Source organism: Spermophilus citellus, assembly GCF_964194105.1.
Source record: "Spermophilus citellus genome assembly, chromosome: 6".
Lineage (NCBI taxonomy): Eukaryota > Metazoa > Chordata > Mammalia > Rodentia > Sciuridae > Spermophilus > Spermophilus citellus.
The window spans coordinates 111,518,482-111,535,792 of NC_138187.1; the positions used below are offsets into that span (position 1 = coordinate 111,518,482).

At 35.5% G+C, this 17,311-nt stretch overlaps 1 protein-coding gene across 1 annotated transcript in view; it reads left to right on the forward strand.

Annotated features, from left to right (window-relative positions):
- The window catches only part of LIN9 (lin-9 DREAM MuvB core complex component), a 68,234-nt gene that overhangs the window by 1,245 nt on the left and 49,678 nt on the right, over positions 1-17,311 (forward strand). Inside the window, exons 2-4 of the mRNA XM_081299726.1 lie at positions 5,363-5,395; positions 8,048-8,142; positions 10,375-10,479. Of these exons, the coding sequence (XP_081155852.1) occupies positions 5,363-5,395; positions 8,048-8,142; positions 10,375-10,479 (233 nt within the window). The remainder of the gene's footprint in view (positions 1-5,362; positions 5,396-8,047; positions 8,143-10,374; positions 10,480-17,311) is intronic.

Below are 17,311 nucleotides of genomic sequence, written 5' to 3' on the forward strand. Positions count from 1 at the left end.
GCCTGTGCGGGGCGGAGGCGGTGGCTGCTCCCCTGGCCGGACTCCGGCCCCCGGCGGAGGTGGGGAAAGAGCAGCCCCCGGACGCGGGGGCTGTCTTCGCCTCCTGCACCACTCGCCCGGTGCCGAGAGACGCCCGCCGGGGTTATGTAACTCGCCTGTCCGGGGGCCGGGAGAGGGCTTGGGCTGGGCATTGGGTGGTCACAGCCCCCTCTTCTTGTCCCAGCCTCTGAACTTGACAGCTCCTGCTTCTACAGGCACTTGTGATCTTCACTCCCCCCCCCCATCGCGTCCACCCCTGGAAGTGTTTCCGTGTCAGAGGGTTGGCCCCTTCCCCTGGGACCACAGGTGGCTGTGGACCTTTCTGGACACACAGTGTTCAAGGTAGCCCCCATCCCACAGACTTTCTTCTGTTAGGATGTGTCTTAAGAATCATGGGGGTGTCTTTACACATGGAGATGACCAGCACAGACAGCATACATATCCAGTTCTCTGCCTGACACCCACTCCTGGGCATTCCCTCATTTATCCGTGCTTACTTACCCCCGCCTCTTAAGACAGGGATACTCATATTTGTGTGGACTGGGCATCAAAGCTAGAATTGCTTTACCTGGTTATCATATATACATATATAGTTTAAGGATAATGAAACTAAAGTTTGTAATTTTCAGTATTGCATAAATTATACGGAAAGGCAGGTATTGCATTTGAGTTAGTTACAAAAATGGTCCAGAATCCCCACTCACTGAAGTTCGTGTATATGTATCACTTGGAGAGAGTTTTAGTATAACAAAAAGCTTACTCACTATTAAATCTATCTGCACACAAGGCAGACTTTAAAAATGAGAGCTCAAGATATTACCAATGCTCATTATTTTGTGAGGACATATGTTCTTCATATGTTCTGAAGTTCAAAGTTTAGGTTGCCAATCTGTGAAAAGTTTATATTCAAAGTGTTTGGGTTTTAAATGTGATCTAGAGTAGCACTAAATCCCAAAAGAACTTTGTCAGTAATGGAAATGTTTTCTTTTGCAATGCCTAGTAGGGTAGCCATTAGCCATATGTGGAACACTTTAAATGTGGCTACAGAGGAATGAAATTTTAAATTTTAATTAATCAATTTTAAATAGCTGGTGGCTACTGTATTGGACAGGACACAACTGTAGACCATCCATGAATTTTATTGTTTCTTTTTTGGAGAATACAGTTGATTGTGATTTAGGTGGGCCTAATAATCATAGTGTGCTTACCATATGAAAAACTTTTTCTTACTGTGGTTCTTTGTAAAGACTTGGAATTTATACAAGGTTCAAGTTCCAGCTACATTCTTAAACTGAATAACTTAATCATTTATATTACTGTGTGACATCCCTTGGTACATTGGTGTGTTGGGCAGGGACATGCATGTTTGTGTGGTATATGCCTTATTTAGTCAGACTATAGCTTTGTTGAAAGCTAGAATTGCTTTACCTGGTTATCATATATACATAAATACTTGACTTACATGGAACCAAATGTAGAGTAGTAGGCATTATTAATTAAAATGGACAGGATCTTGAAAAGGAAAAGTGATTTCAATTTAATACTGGAAATAGCAATTTTTTTTTTTTTTTTGCCAAGTTTAGTCTAGGGAGCTAGCTAATATATTAATAGCCATTGTAACATTATCAATAATAAAAGCTATAATTAATAGAGTACTTACCTAGGAACCAGATGCTGTGCAAAATTTATTAATTTAATCTTCATTTGAATTGATGCAAGTATTCGAGGAAACTGAAGCTATCTTTAGCCCAGGTCTTTCCTTTGAGCTCCTCCTGTTCTTGATAATCTCTTGTTGTTTCATATCTCTTGGATACTTCATAGGCCCCTTCAAACTTCACAGGTTCATAATCCCACCCCAGGATATAGATAACTTTCTTTGGTTCTTGTCTTAATGAATGGTTCCACTTTGCATTTAGCTGGCAGAGCAGAAACCTAGAGTTTATCTTTGGCACTTCCCTCTCTTTAATTTCACATGTTTAAACCTATGCTAAGACTTGGAACTTTTTTAAAAACATATTTATTTTTTATTTGTAGTTGGACACAATACCTTTATTTTAATGTGGTGCTAAGGACTGAACCCAGTGCCTAGGCGAGTGCTCTACCACTGAGCCACCGCCCCAAGTCTTGGAACTTTTACGATCTAAATATCTCTCAATTGTGCCTGCTTCTTACCATCACCTAGCCCAAGTTGTCATCATCTCTTTTGTACACTAATTACTTCAGCTTTCCATTAATCTACTCCCTCCCCTCATATACAGGTCAGGGGGGATCCTTTCAAAATGTATGCATGCCATCCTCCTGTTTAAAACCCATTTGTAGCTAGCTATGAGGCCGTTTTTGATATGGCTACTCCCTATCTCTCCAGCTTCACTATGTATCACCCTATCATTCTATCCCTTTGAGTTACATTGGACCTTTCTCATTCTCACCAGACTGTCTTTTCTGCAGGGCCTTTGCACATGCTATTCTCAACTGGAATACTTTTTCTCCCCTCACTTCCTGTTAACTTCTATTTATCATTTAGATCCCATTTTGAACTTCAGTGAGTTATTTTTCTATCCTCCTGGATGAGGTTATGTTTTTATGTTTTACCACTGTGTAACTTCTTAGTGGCAGCTGTCACAGTTGCAGTTTCATGCTTGTTTATGTGATACTTCAGTTAGTAGCCTAACCAGATTAGAGCAGGTACTGTTTCTATTTTTCTTTATACTGCATTCCCAGTTCTATGCATAACACCTGGCTTCCCCTCTGACCTTTTCTCTTATACTCTTTCCTTGTACAATAATTCTTTCCCCCAGCACCCCTCTCCTCTCTTTATATTCTAAGCTGTTTTTTCAGGGCTTTTCCCCTGTTTCTTCTGCCCATACATGCTTTGACTTCCTGTGCTCTAATAGCTAGCTCTTTTCAGATGTTACTACCTCAGAGAAGCCTTCCCTAACTACTCTATATAAAGTAACTTCCCCCACATAAACATCACCCTGTTTATTTCCTTAATAACAATTGCCAAAAACTATAATTATTATTTATATACTTGTTTATTGTATGTCTCTTTCCTCTAAAATATAAACTCCCTGAGCAGAAGCTTTGTCTGTCTTGTTCATTGGGGTAACCTCAGTCACTAAAACAGTTGCTGTTGCTCAGTGGCGGAGCACTTGCTTAGCATGCATGAGGCCCTGGGTTTGATCCCCAGCACCCCAAACAATACAAAACAGTGCTATGGCAAACATTCAGTAAATATTGGTTGAATGAATATCCAGTTATTGTAGGATTCTAAATCAGATTTACCTGCCTTTAAAATTCATGCTTTTTTTTTTTAGAGAGAGAATTTTTTTAATATTTATTTTTTAATTTTCGGCGGACACAACATCTTTTTTTGTATGTGGTGCTAAGAATCGAATCCGGGCGCACGCATGCCAGGCAAGCCGCTACCGCTTGAGTCACATCCCCAGCCCTAAAATTCATGCTCTTAACTTAAAAAGATTTTATAAATTGATCAAAATAATATTAATAGTAACCACTATGAAAATTAGCCATGTGCTGAGTACACTTTTACGTATATATGTTAACTCACTTACTCATTTGCACATGAAGAAACAGCACAGAGAGGTTAAGTAATTTGGGGGAGGTAACATTGCTAAAGTGTCAGAGCCAAGATTCAAACACAACTAGTGTCAACCTGGAACCTGTTATTTTGACCACTAGGCCATACTGCCTCTAAGAAAAGGTTAAAAGAGATGGTAGGTCAGAATCTGTAAGATATGGTTCCTGTGTTCATGGAACAGAAATAGATATCCTTGTGGCTTATACTTCTTCCTTCAGATCCCTGTTCCAACATTACCTTTCAGAACAGCTAATCATGAGCATTTCATATAAAAATAGTCTACCCTTCCCCTACTCCCGCACTCACTGGCCCTTTTATCCTGCTATACTTTTTTCCAGAGTGTTCACCATCACCTGTTGTGTATTTGTTTATCTCCCCTCAGTAGATATGTAAGTTTCAGAAGAACAGGACTGTTTTGCTTTCTGTGGTATCCCTGTTGTCCGGAGCAGAGACTGATGGGCAGTTAGCTCTCAATACATACTCACTGCATGAGTGAATGGTTACTACTTTTTTCTCAAATGAACTGTATTTCTCTTACTAGCTGCAATGATATGGGCACTGTCTACTTTGCTGCTTTTCAGTTGTGTTGTTTTGTTTGAAGTTTTTAACAAGATTTTATGGCATTCTTCCCCAACTCTTCCTGTCCGTGACTTTACTACCTTTGGTCATTACACTTTAACACATTTTCCCTATTGATTCTCCTGCACCTTTCATCCATAGATATTGTCCTTTATTCACACCAAAACCAAAAGCTCAGTTTCTCAAAGTGGGTTACCTCCTCTGAAAAGCTTTATTAATAGTATGGATTCTGCATTATGAGGAGCTTCCTGGTTATTCTAATATACCCTAAAGTTTGTTTTATCTAGTGAATCCCTTCAAGTTTATGCTAGCCCCTTTTGTTTGTTCTGCACTTCTTTTTTAAGTATCACGCATACCTACATTCTAGACTTTCTAGGGACTTATGGCCTGCTATGACAGTCTCTGAAATCATTTCCATTTTGCTTTTCTACTCCATTACCTCTTCTGATTTTTCCTGAATAAATGTCATTTCAGTTTCTCTTTTCTTTAGCATCAAAATACACCGTCCTGCCCCTCAGCAGTGCTAGGGATTGAACCCGGGACCTTGTGCATTCTAGGCAAGCACTCTACCAACTGAGCGGTATCTCCAGCCCATCAAAGCATTTTGAGTTAAGATCCAAAATTACTTCTGTCCCTATTCTTCTTTTTCCCTCTCTTTCTATATTTTCCTGTCTGGGAATGGTTTCCAACTCTCACAGCTTTTAACAAGACTCCCAGATGTCTCTCCAATTTTTTCTTACCCTATTTGAGTTCTGGTTTATAGTTGAATTGTATACTAGTTATTTCTTGGATAGATAGAACCCAGGGGCACTTTACCCTTAAACTTTATCCTCAGCCTCCCTCCTTGTTTTTTGTTTGTTTGTTTGGGTTTTGTTTTTTTGTTTGATTTGGTTTGGTTTTTTTGGAGACAGCGTCTCTCTAAGTTGCCAGGACTGGCCTTGAACTTGTGATCCTCCCAAGTAGCTTGGATTATTGGTGTGTGCACTATGTCTAGCCATCTACTTATTTCTAATTGCACATACCAGCATCATTTCAAACTCAACATTGCTCAAATGAAATGGATTACTTTTACCCTCAAATCATGTTCTTTTTCTCACTTTAATTTTTGAAATGATTATTAATTTGTTTTGTTTTTTATTGCAGGCTCTTCAGCAAAAGCCCTTGTCAGTTTAAAAGGTAAGAATTATATTGTTTTGGGGGATGTTTATAACCTAGAAATTTAATTAATAAAATTAATTTTGATATTATTTCTCTTTCCTTCTAAGTTATTATTTTAGCTATTGATTTTTACTGATAACTTGAAATTCATAAGCTTTTAGAACATATAAATTGTCCTGAATTATTAGAAATTAAGAAAAGTTTTTTTCTTAAAATTATTTTAAAAACTCCAAACTACACATTCTAGAAAGATCTTATATAAATTTAAAGCATTTATTAAACCTGTGCTGAGCTATATGTTTGCATAATGGTTTATCTTTTCTTCTAAGTAATAAAGCAAGTTCCCTGCAATAAAAGAAGAATAGTACTTTTCTCTTAATGAGAAAAAGCTAGATGACATTCCTTGATCTCATTATTTCTTTTGAATAGGTACAGTAAACTAGCCCTCTTAATATGGTTCATTTTAAATTTTATCTCTTGGTTAAGATTCTACTAGGTAAATAAATTGGGAACCAAGCTAAATATTCTCAAAATTCATTAGTCCTTTGTGTCTTTAAAGCTACTGTGTTGTGCTTTGTAGTGATTTATCAAATGAAGACCTGTTTGAGACAACTTATCTTCTAGAATACCTTGGTTGGTTTGCCTAAACAGATCAATTCCATCACTCTTTTTTTGGTGCTGGGGATTGAACCCAGGACCTCATCACATACTCTGTCACTGAGCTATATCCCACACCCTCCACCTCTTTTCTTTTGTCCTTCTTAAAATATACATACATGTGGGATTGAGTGCCCATGCCTGTAATCCCAGTGACTCAGGATACTGAGGCAAGAGGATCGCAAATTTCAAGGCCAGCCTCATGCAATTTAGTAAAACTGTGTCTCAAAATAAAAATAAAAAAGGGGGACTGGGGATGTGGCTCAAGCGGTAGCACGCTCACCTGGCATGCGTGCGGCCCGGGTTTGATCCTCAGCACCACATACAAACAAAGATGTTGTGTCCGCTGAAAACAAAAAATAAATATTAAAAAATTCTCTCTCTCCTCTCTCACTCTCTCTTTAAAAAAATAAAATAAAAATAAAAAAGGGATGGGGGTATAGCTCAGGGTAGAGTGCCCTAGCTTTAGTACCCAGTATCACTCACTCATACACACACACACACACACACACACACACACACACACACACACAAAAATATCTATCTATAGATAGATCAGTCAATCTAGGGGGTTAGGATTATAGAGCAATGGTAGAAAACTTTCCTAGTGTGTATGAGGCCCTGGATTCAATCCCTAGTATTGGCCTCCACCCTGCAAAATAGATAGATAGATAGATAGATAGATAGATAGATAGATAGATATCTGAAAAAATATTCTAATCTTTTTCTCCCAATATTAAATCCATTTTTCTTTCTTTTCTTTTTTGGAGACAGGTCTCCCTATCTTGCTCAGACTAACTTTGAACCCCTGGACTCAAAGTATCCTCCCAAGTAGCTGCAGCAATAGGTGTATACTACCATGCCTGGCTATGTTTTATTTATTTTGTATGTGTGTATGTTTTTTTATTTATTTGTTCACAGTGCTGGGGATCAAACCTAGGGCCTCATACACACTAGGCAAGCACTGTACCACTGAGTCACACCCCTAGCCCTATTTTGTTTTTAAAAAAGAATCATACAGGGATTGGGGTTGTGGCTCAGTGGTGGAGTGCTAGCCTAGCACGCATGAGGCCCTGGGTTTGATCCTCAGTACCACATAAAAGTAAACAAGTGAAATGGAGATATTGTGTCCAACTACAACTGAAATAAATAGGTAAATATTTTTCTTAAAAAAAAAGAAGAAGAATTATACAGGGGCTGGTGTTGTGGCCACCTGGGTTCGATCCTCAACACCACATAACAATAAATTTTTAAAAAGGCATTGTTTTCAACTACAACTAAAATAAATTTCTTTTAGAAATTACTGATGAGCAACTAGAAGAGACTAAAAATAATTATCCTATCTATACTCATCCCAGTTTTCTATGAATCTCTACATATTTAAATATACCTTTCTACAAAAATTAAACTCACTCCCTTTTATTTTTATAATATATTTAATCAATCACTTGTTTGAATTCTTCCTGGTTGTATACAACTCCATAGACCTTTTTTTTAAATTAAGAAAAACAGAAACATCACATTAATTTTATTTTCATATATCAAGGATTCCACATTTATTTATATGTGGTACTGAGGATCGAAACCAGTACTTCACACATGCTAGGCAAGCGCTCTACCACTGAGCCACAAACCCAGCCCCAAGGGTTCCACATACTGAAGCAAAAAAACGTGTGTCCTAAATTAGGAGTTAGATTTGAAGGAAGAGATAGTTTTGGCAATTGAAGTGGAGGAATTATTAAAAAACAAAAAGAAAGGGGAAAAGATGGTATATGTTTCAGTATAGAAATTCAATACTTTCAAGATGTATCACTTTATCAAATTATTAAGGGAATTGAACAGAAAAATATAGATAAGATTTTTTATTCAAAATAAACTAAAATTATTACTACTGTATTTTTTCCACATGGGTGTATATTTCATATATATTGCTACCATTAAATAGATAGTGCTCATGGTATGAAATCCTTTGAACTAAACTTAAATTTTATTAGTATTAATTATTCATTACAGAGGGAAGCTTATCTAACACATGGAATGAAAAGTACAGTTCTTTACAGAAAACCCCTGTTTGGAAAGGCAGAAATACAGGCCCTGCTGTGGAAATGGTAAGGAATGCGTTTTTCTTAGACTTTAATGATCATAGCTAACTTTTATTGTTGTCCTGTATAAATTCTTATAAGACAGGAAAAAATGTCCAAGGTTTTGTTATAACCACAAGAATTTGAGTCTTTAAGTAAAGGGTGATTGAACAGTATTTGACCTTAGATAAATTATCTGTAGTCAGTGATATCTGGTCATAATTAAGTATTTTTTAAAAAATTGTAGTGTATTTAAATAGGAAAAAAACAAACAAAACCCCAGCAATAGCCAAAAGTCTTATTTTTTTAAAATTTGTTCTACTTAGTTATACGTGACAGCAGAATGCATTTCAATTCATCATACATAAATGGAGCGCAACATTTCAATTGTCCGGTTGTACACAGTGTAGACATACCATTTGTGCAATCATACGTGTACCTAGGGTAATCATGTCCATCTCATACCACCATCTTTCCCACCCTCATAATCCCTCCTTCCCCTCCCCTTCGTCCCATCCAAAGTTCCTCCATTCTTCCCATGCACCATTCTAATCATAGATCAGCATCCACTAATCAGAAAATATTTGGCCTTTAGTTTTTGGGGATGTGGGGGAAAAGGTACACTCATTCATTGCTGGTGGGACTGCAAATGGGTATAACCACTTTGGAAAGCAGTATGGAGATTCCTCAGAAAACTTGGAATGGAAACTTAACCCAGGTATCCCACCCCTTGTCTATACTTAAAGGACTTAAAATCAGCATACTATAGTGACATAGCCACACCAATGTTTATAGGAGCTGAATGCACAATAGTTAAACTGTGGAACCAACATAGATGCCCATCAATAGCTGAATGGATAAAGAAACTGTGCCATAAATTGATGTGAACATACTTTATATACAGAGATACAAAAAATTGTGCTCTATATGTGTAATAAGAATTGTAGTGCATTCCACTGCTGTCATGTATTTTAAAAAATTTAAAAATCAATTAAAAAAAAGAAACTGCTATATATACACAGTGGAATATTACTCGGCATTAAAAGAGAATAAAATTTTGGCATTTGCTCGTAAATGAATGGAGTTGGAGAATATTATGCTAAGCAAAAGTCTTACTTTTTAATAGATACACAAAAAGTTTCTTGTGACTCTTGTTCTTGCAGCAAGATATATAAATAAGTGTTAGGTATTAAAATCTTGTCAAGGATTAGTGCATTTGGAGGTGAAAAGTAGAAATGAGCATTCAATTTCATGACTAACAATTTTCAGATCTCTGTCTCTCGCCTGCCCAGTCAGGTAGCTAACAGGTTTTAGGGGTCAATCATCAAACAAGTCTAGAACTTGGATGGACAGCAGCAGTAGCCTGGGTAGTGGCCACAGTGAATGTAGGGAATTTTTTAGTTCCATCGCATCGGTTTCGTCATTCTCTTCCTCCTCTCTGCTCATGGTCAGAGAAGGGGGATAGGGTAGAAGGAATTTAAATATGGGCTTTGAAGTGTAAAGACACAGTGGGTTTAATTTTAATTTGGTCTGTTGGTTATTGACTAAATTTTGTTAGCTCTGTGTACCCATTTCCCTTACAAATAGGCCTGAAAATCTTTCCTGAGTGGAGGGAAATCTTTTAGAAAAGGATGTGGGTCTTATTTCTGTTGTGTTTATTCATGAAACCTCTAAACCTAAGGTGAACTATAAATTTCGAAAAAAATATTACCCATTAGTGTATTATGTACTTTTGCTACTTAATTTTTTTTTTTAGTTTTAAAGAATGTTTTCAAGTATCTTGTTTTTTTCTTACAAATGGAAATTCAATTAATAATTTTGACAGCTGATCTAGTATAATATTATATACATTTAGGCATATTATTCTAGAGTCATTTAATGTGTTTGTTCCAGCCCAACTTTATGCAGCAGACATGTAATTCACCCAACTGGTATTAACCAATATAATTTGAACTAGAATTTCCAGAATTTATTTTCCTATCTTCATCATCTAAGGCTTCCAGACTATTAAGGAGCTTAGGTTTTAGTTTTAGTTTAATCAGAGAAGTATTGCATTTGTGAATACATTGCATAAATATATATTTTTGTTTTCTAAATCTAAGATTATGTGGCTTTATGTACTTTGTAATACTCATACTTAGTCCTTTCATTACTGTTGATAATCCAGAGTTAGCTGTGTTTTCCAAATATAGGATTATATTTTGGAACAAAAATGAGGAGTATTCTGCTTTTTCATTAAATAAAAAATTTATATCATAGCCTTTTAGAAATTCAAAACGAAGTCGGCTCTTTTCTGATGAAGATGACAGACAAATAAATACAAAGTCACCTAAAAGAAACCAGAGGGTTGCAATGGTTCCACAGGTATGTGTATGCTAAAATTTTTTCATGTGAAAGGAAATAAACAGTTGCTCAATGCAATAAAGTTGATATGTATTCTTTTATATTTGTGTAACAGTTTAATTTCTTTTTTTTTTTTAAAGAGAGAGTGAGAGAGGAGAGAGAGAGAGAGAGAGAGAGAGAGAGAGAGAGAGAGAGAATTTTTAATATTTATTTTTTAGTTCTCGGCGGACACAACATCTTTGTTGGTATGTGGTGCTGAGGATCGAACCCGGGCCGCATGCACACCAGGCAAGCGCGCTACCGCTTGAGCCACATCCCCAGCCCAGTTTCATTTCTTTAATTCAGTACTGCTGCTCAGATCCTATTTTAGTGACCTAGAAAATTTTATGGGTTTTTTGGGTAACTTTAAACCAGTAGAAAGCCAGTCATCATTCTGTAACCATGAAGATAGTTGACATTTAACAAATTTGATTTGGCAGTATCAAATCAGTTTGGAATTTTGCATGGAAATAAGTGGGGGGAAAATGTTTAACTTTATCACCAAGGGAAGTATTTTCTTTATCCAAAAGAAGAAAACATATAACATGAAATTATATTTCCTTTCCTTTTTTATTTTTATTTTTATTTTTTGGAGGTGCTGAGGATCAAACCCAAAGCCTTAGACATTGTCAAGCACTGCACCACTGAACTACACCCAACCTCTCCTTTTATATTTTTTACATTTTTAAAAAACTCATTGGGCAGGTAAGAATCAAAGGAATGAAAATTTGACAAGAAAATATTAACTTTAAGAACAATGTAATTTTTCTCCTATCAAATTTATAACTTGATATAATTATTCCTATTTTTGTTCTTTTTAAAATATTTTTAGTTGTCAGTGGACCTTTATTTTTATTTATTGATATGTGGTGCTGAGAATCAAATTCAGTGCCTCACATATGCTAGGCAAGCGCTCTGCCACTAAGCCACAAACCCAGCCTTCATAAAGTATTATAAAGCAAAAATTTTCAATACAATAATAGAAGTGGGTTTCTCATCAAATAAAGACATGCCCGGTAATATGCCCTACCCCCAAACTCTCAACTTTATGATAATTTTAATTTTTTTTTTAAGAGAGAGAGAGAGAGAATTTTTAATATTTATTTTCTAGTTCTCGGCGGACACAACATCTTTGTTGGTATGTGGTGCTGAGGATCGAACCCGGGCCGCATGCATGCCAGGCAAGCGCGCTACTGCTTGAGCCACATCCCCAGCGTATGATAATTTTAAAAAGTAAAATATGTTCATGTTTTGTAGAGTGAAAAAAATGCATCTTAAACTTTTTTTTTTAAGCATCAAGAAAATGTACAGAAACACCTGAAATGCAATTTAAATTTTTTATCTCATTGAAAGTAAAATGTTGTGTTTCTTGGCTTGGTAGATGTTGAATACAAGGTCAAATGAATATAAGAAATAGCTAAATAACAATTCTGTTAGATTTTGGAAGAACTGTTATGGAAAGTCTGCATGATTCACACGTACAGAAAACTTTGGTCTTTGTGACTCTGAAACAGCCCTGTCCAAACTCTATCCACTGCCCTCTCTCCCAGGCACATCACTCCTTCTTGGACTGTTTCTAAAGTTTTTTCTAATTCTGCGCAATACAGAACAGTTATAAGACAAACATGATGTGAGATTTCTTTATATGGGAAAGTTTTATATACTCCTGAGTTTTTCTTTACTAGTCTTTACACCTCTTAATTTTTTCTGTTTTCATTTATGTGATGTGGCTTATTCTTTTACCCTTCTAGTCCTATTCTCTAAATCTGATGCATTTTGACCATATGTTTGCTTGTTTTGGGGTGCTGGGGATTAAACCCAGGACCTTGCACTGCCAGGCAAGTGCTTTTCCTGTGAGCTACATCTGAGCTTCTCTGTGTACTTATTTGAAGAACACCATCCAAAATTCAAGAATTATGAAAACCAACTTGTATTGAGTACTTACTAAGCATTTCATATGTATTACTTTAATCTTCAACAACCCCGTGAGATAGATTACTATTCCATTACTCCTCATTTTGCATATGAAAAAGCAGACATACAGAATTTAAATATCTTGCTCAAGATCAGAAATCTGGAAAGTGAAGGCTGATACTAACATGGTAGGCAGCCTATCTGCAGAGTCCTGCTTTTTTAAATGAACAGGTTTATTGAGATAACCACATATTAGATAATTCATCTACTTAAAAAATATGCTTTCATGGTTCTTAACATGCACAGTCATCACCACAATTTTAGAATATTTTCATTACCTGCAGAAGAAACCTTGTACCAAGTAGTAGTCACTCCTCATTTTTCATTTATTGAATAAACCCTCAGAAGTATAGTTGCTACAAGGATATTTACATTTAAAATTTGGAAGATACTATCAAATAATTATCCATAAAGCTTTAATAATTTATATTCCCACTAACAGTTTGAATTTATTTCCTCACACCCAACAGGAATGTCTTTAACATAATTTTATTATGTGTTACTGGACGTATGTAAATACATCCAACCAATATCCAACTTAAAAATGTGGGCCACTGATTCGATAGAAAGAAGTAGCACTTTTTGTGATAAGAATATTTGATGGTAATTTGGTTGTTATGCTAAGCATCTCCTGACTTTCAAAATTTTTATTTTTACATTAAAATTTTAATTTTCCTTGGGCTGGGCATGTGGCTCAAGTGGTAGCGCGCTCGCCTGGTATGCATGCGGCCCGGGTTCGATCCTCAGCACCACATACCAACAAAGATGTTGTGTCCGCCGAGAACTAAAAAATAAATATTAAAAAATTCTCTCTCTCTCTCTCACTCTCCTCTCTCACTCTCTCTTTAAAAAAAAAAAATTTTTTTTAATTTTCCAAGTATGAGATCCTGAATTGGATTCTAAAACAGATTACTATTAGTTTAAAAAAAAAAGGTGGAATTCAAATAAAATTCTTAATTTAAGACAGTTGTCATAGGAAATATGTAGTAGTATTTAACACATATAGTTTTTTAAAATGTAAATATTTTTCCAATTACACTTTAGCATCATTTTCCTGATATTGTTCCATACATCATTTGTATCTTTTTTTCCCCCTACTCAAAAGTTTTTGGGTTTTTTTGAGTCAGACACAATGGTGCACACCTGTAATCCCAGCTATTCAGAGGCTGCCAGGAGTATCACAAGTTTAAGGCCAACCTGGGCAATTTAGGGAGACCTTGCTTCAAAATAAAAATAAAAAAGGCTGGGGATATTTCTCAGTAGACTGCCCTGGGTTCACAATCTAGTACCACAAAAAAAAAAAAATTTTTTTTTTTTCTCCGATCTGGCTACATTGATACATAGGCAAACAGAATTCAATATTTTGTTTCTTTTTACCAATGTATAATATTCATTCTTATGCAATACCATAATTTATTTACAAGTTCTCCCATTTGGGAGCATTTAAATGGTTTCTAAGTTTTCACTCTTAAAAACAATGCTGCAGTGAACATCCCAAGCATGTTTGTATAAATTTGCAAGTGTTTTTCTAGGACAGATGCCTAAAATGTGGAATTGCTGGATCATAGGGTATGCACATTTAAAGTTTTTAAAGTAATGCCAAATTATGCTTTCTCCCAACAATATAGCAGAGTCCTTGTTTTCCCAGAGCTGGCCAACTCAGTATATAACCAAACATCCAGATTTTTTGTAATCTGATATGTAGAAATAAACTCTTTTCCCGCTAGCCCTGGGGAATCAACCCAGGGGCACTCTACCATTGAGCCTCATGGTTGGCTCTTTATACTTTTTATTTTGAGATAGGGTCTCAGGAAATTGCCAATTCTGGCCTCAAACTTGCTATTCTCTTGCCTTAGTCTGGTGAGTAGCTGGGATTACGTGTGTGTGCCTCTGTGCCTTGTTTTTGTTGGCATTTCATCTATAAGTGAGGTTGAGATACTTTTCACTGTTCAAAACTATTACTTTAAATTGTTTCTTTCCTGTTTTTCTATTGGATTTTAGTTGTTTTCTTGCTAATTGATAAGACTTTTATATGTATTAAGAATATTAACCCTTCCCTGTTTATATTGGTTATAATCTTTTTTCTTTTGTAGTTTGGGTTTTGCTTTTGCTTCTATATTGTTCAACAAGCAGGATTTCAAAAAAAATTAAGGGTCATATATAACTGTGCTTTTTATAACTTCTTGAGTTTGTCATGCTTGGAAAGGCCTAGGTCCCTAACCTAAAATTTATAGTCTGAGAATTCTTACATATTTCTTCTTACTTTATTTTTTTTAGATGTTTAAATCTTCAATATATTTGGAACTTTATTTTTTTTAGATGTTTAAATCTTTCAATATATTTGGAACTTATTTTGGATTAAGTAAGGAAGTTAAACTGCAGCCTATTTTTTCTCCCCAGGTTCTATTAGTTGGTCTGGTGATATTTAATATAATCCATCTTTTATATATTTATTTAAAATGCTTTCTTCATCACAGACTAAATTCCTATATATATATATATATATGTGTGTGGGGTTACTTCTAAACTTTCTATTTCTGTGTCTACTGAGTGTTTATATGTGCTAATGTCAAATTGTTTTAGCATGACTTTATGTTATCTTTTAATGTCTGGCAAGATATTATGTATGTTTATTTTTTTAGATTTTTTGCTGAGTATTCTTGGACATTTATTTTATGTATTTTTTTTTTTTTTAGATTTTTTGCTCAGTATTCTTGGACTTTTATTTTTTCACATGAACTTTAGAATCAACTTAAGTAGGAAAAAATTTATTGGGATTGCATAATATTATAAACTTATTTATAGGAAATGACATATATATAAAATGTAGACTACTTATTCAAGAACTGGTTGTGATTCCATTTATTTAAGTCCTTAATTGCTCTCAATAGTTAATTTTTTTCCATTTCTTTGCACATTTCTTAGGTATATTCCTAGGTACTTAATATTTTGTTCTTATCATTTTTACTATCAAAAACAGGATTTTTCTTATTTTTGTTTCATCCCCCTATTGGGGATTGAACCCAAGGGTGCTGTACCACCAAGCTACATCCCTAGCCCTTTTTTATTTTTTATTTTGAGACAGCATCTCTCTAAGCGGCTGAGGCTGGCCTCGAACTTGCAATCTTCCTGTCACATCCTCCTGAATTGCTAGGATTAACAGGTGTGTGTACTCAGCTTTTCTTTTATTATCTAACCATTTCTCATTTATTTTTAGAAAAGACAGTGTTTTTTTTATAGTGACTCTTTTTAAGATACTGATCTTTACATATCAACTTTGTATTCATCTACTTTATTTAATTTTCTTTTAATGATTACAGTTTTTTTTTTTAATTAACTTTTCTGGGACAGTCATGTCATTTGAAAATAGTGGTAGTTATGTCTTCTTTCTGTTTTTTATTTCTCTTACCTACTTGGCCAATTCCTTCAAAATCGTGTTTAAAAATAGTAGTAATAGTTGATCTCTTGGTTATATTCCTCATTTAAATTAAAGTGATTTTAGTATTTTATTTTTTAGTACCAGGGATTGAACCCAGCGGTGTTTAACTACTAAGCCATATCCTTAGCCTTTTGTATTTTTTATTTTCATATTTATTTATTTATTTTGGTGTAACGGGGATTGAACCAGGGTCACTTGGCCACTGAGCTATATCCCCAGCCTTATTTTGTATTTTAAAGACAAAGTCTCACTGAGTTGCTTAGCACCTTGCCATTTCAAGGCTGGCTTTCAACTTGTGATCCTCCTGTCTCAGCCTTCTGAGCCACTGGGCTCATAGGCGTGTGCCACCGCGCCTTGCTGTATTTTTTATTTTGAGACAGGATTTCACTAAGTTGCTTATGGACTCACTAAATTGATGAGGCTAGCTTTGAACTTGAAATCCTCCTGCATCAGCCTCCCTAATCCTAGTGTGTGTGCCACACATGCCAGCTGTTTTTAGTATTTTAACATTAAGAATGATACTGATTTCTTTTTTCCCCACTACCAAGGATCAAACCTAGGGCCTTAGCTTGCTAGGTAGGGGTTTTACTACTGCACTACATCTCCAACCCAGTACAGATTTTTGGATTGGAGTTTGGAAAAATGGATTTTATCAAGTGTTTTAGTCTGTTTTCTCTTGCTATGACTGACTACTAACAAGTAATTATTTATAAAGAAAACTAGTTTATTTTGGCTCAAGGTTCTGGAGGTCTAAGAGTGTAAAGAGTGTAGTATTGGCATCTGCTCAGCATCTGATGAGGACCTTCTTGGCTCTGCTGGATCATGGTATGGTATATCATATCACATGCCAAGACAGAGCAAGTGTGCCAGAGAGATCTTGCTTTTATAAAACAAAACTACTCCTAACAAGCTATTAATCTGTGAGTGGATTAATCCATTCATATGTCTGGAGCCTTAAAGGTCCTCTCAAATACCATTAACATGTTACTTTGGAGATGAAGTTTCAACTCATGAAATTGAATGGACACATTGAACCTATTGCATCAAGTTATGAAAGGATCCATTTATTTTTATTTTGTTGGTCTGTCTAGTTCAAGGCTTGTTGATCTTTTCAAAGAATTTGTGGTTTCACTGATTTTTTAAAAAATTTCTGTTTATTTCTGCTTTAATCTTATTTCCTTCCTTCAGGTTGCTTTGCATTTATTTTGCCTTCCTTTTTCTTGTTTCTTACAGTGGAAAGGTAGTGCTATGATTTGTTTTCCCACAGTTTCAAGTGTTGAAATATAATCCCTACTATGAGGTATGAAGATAATGGAAACTTAAATCTGACTATGGTGTTTAAATGCGGGGCCTTTGGGATGTGATTAGATAAGGTCATGGGGTGGAACCTCAATGATTGAA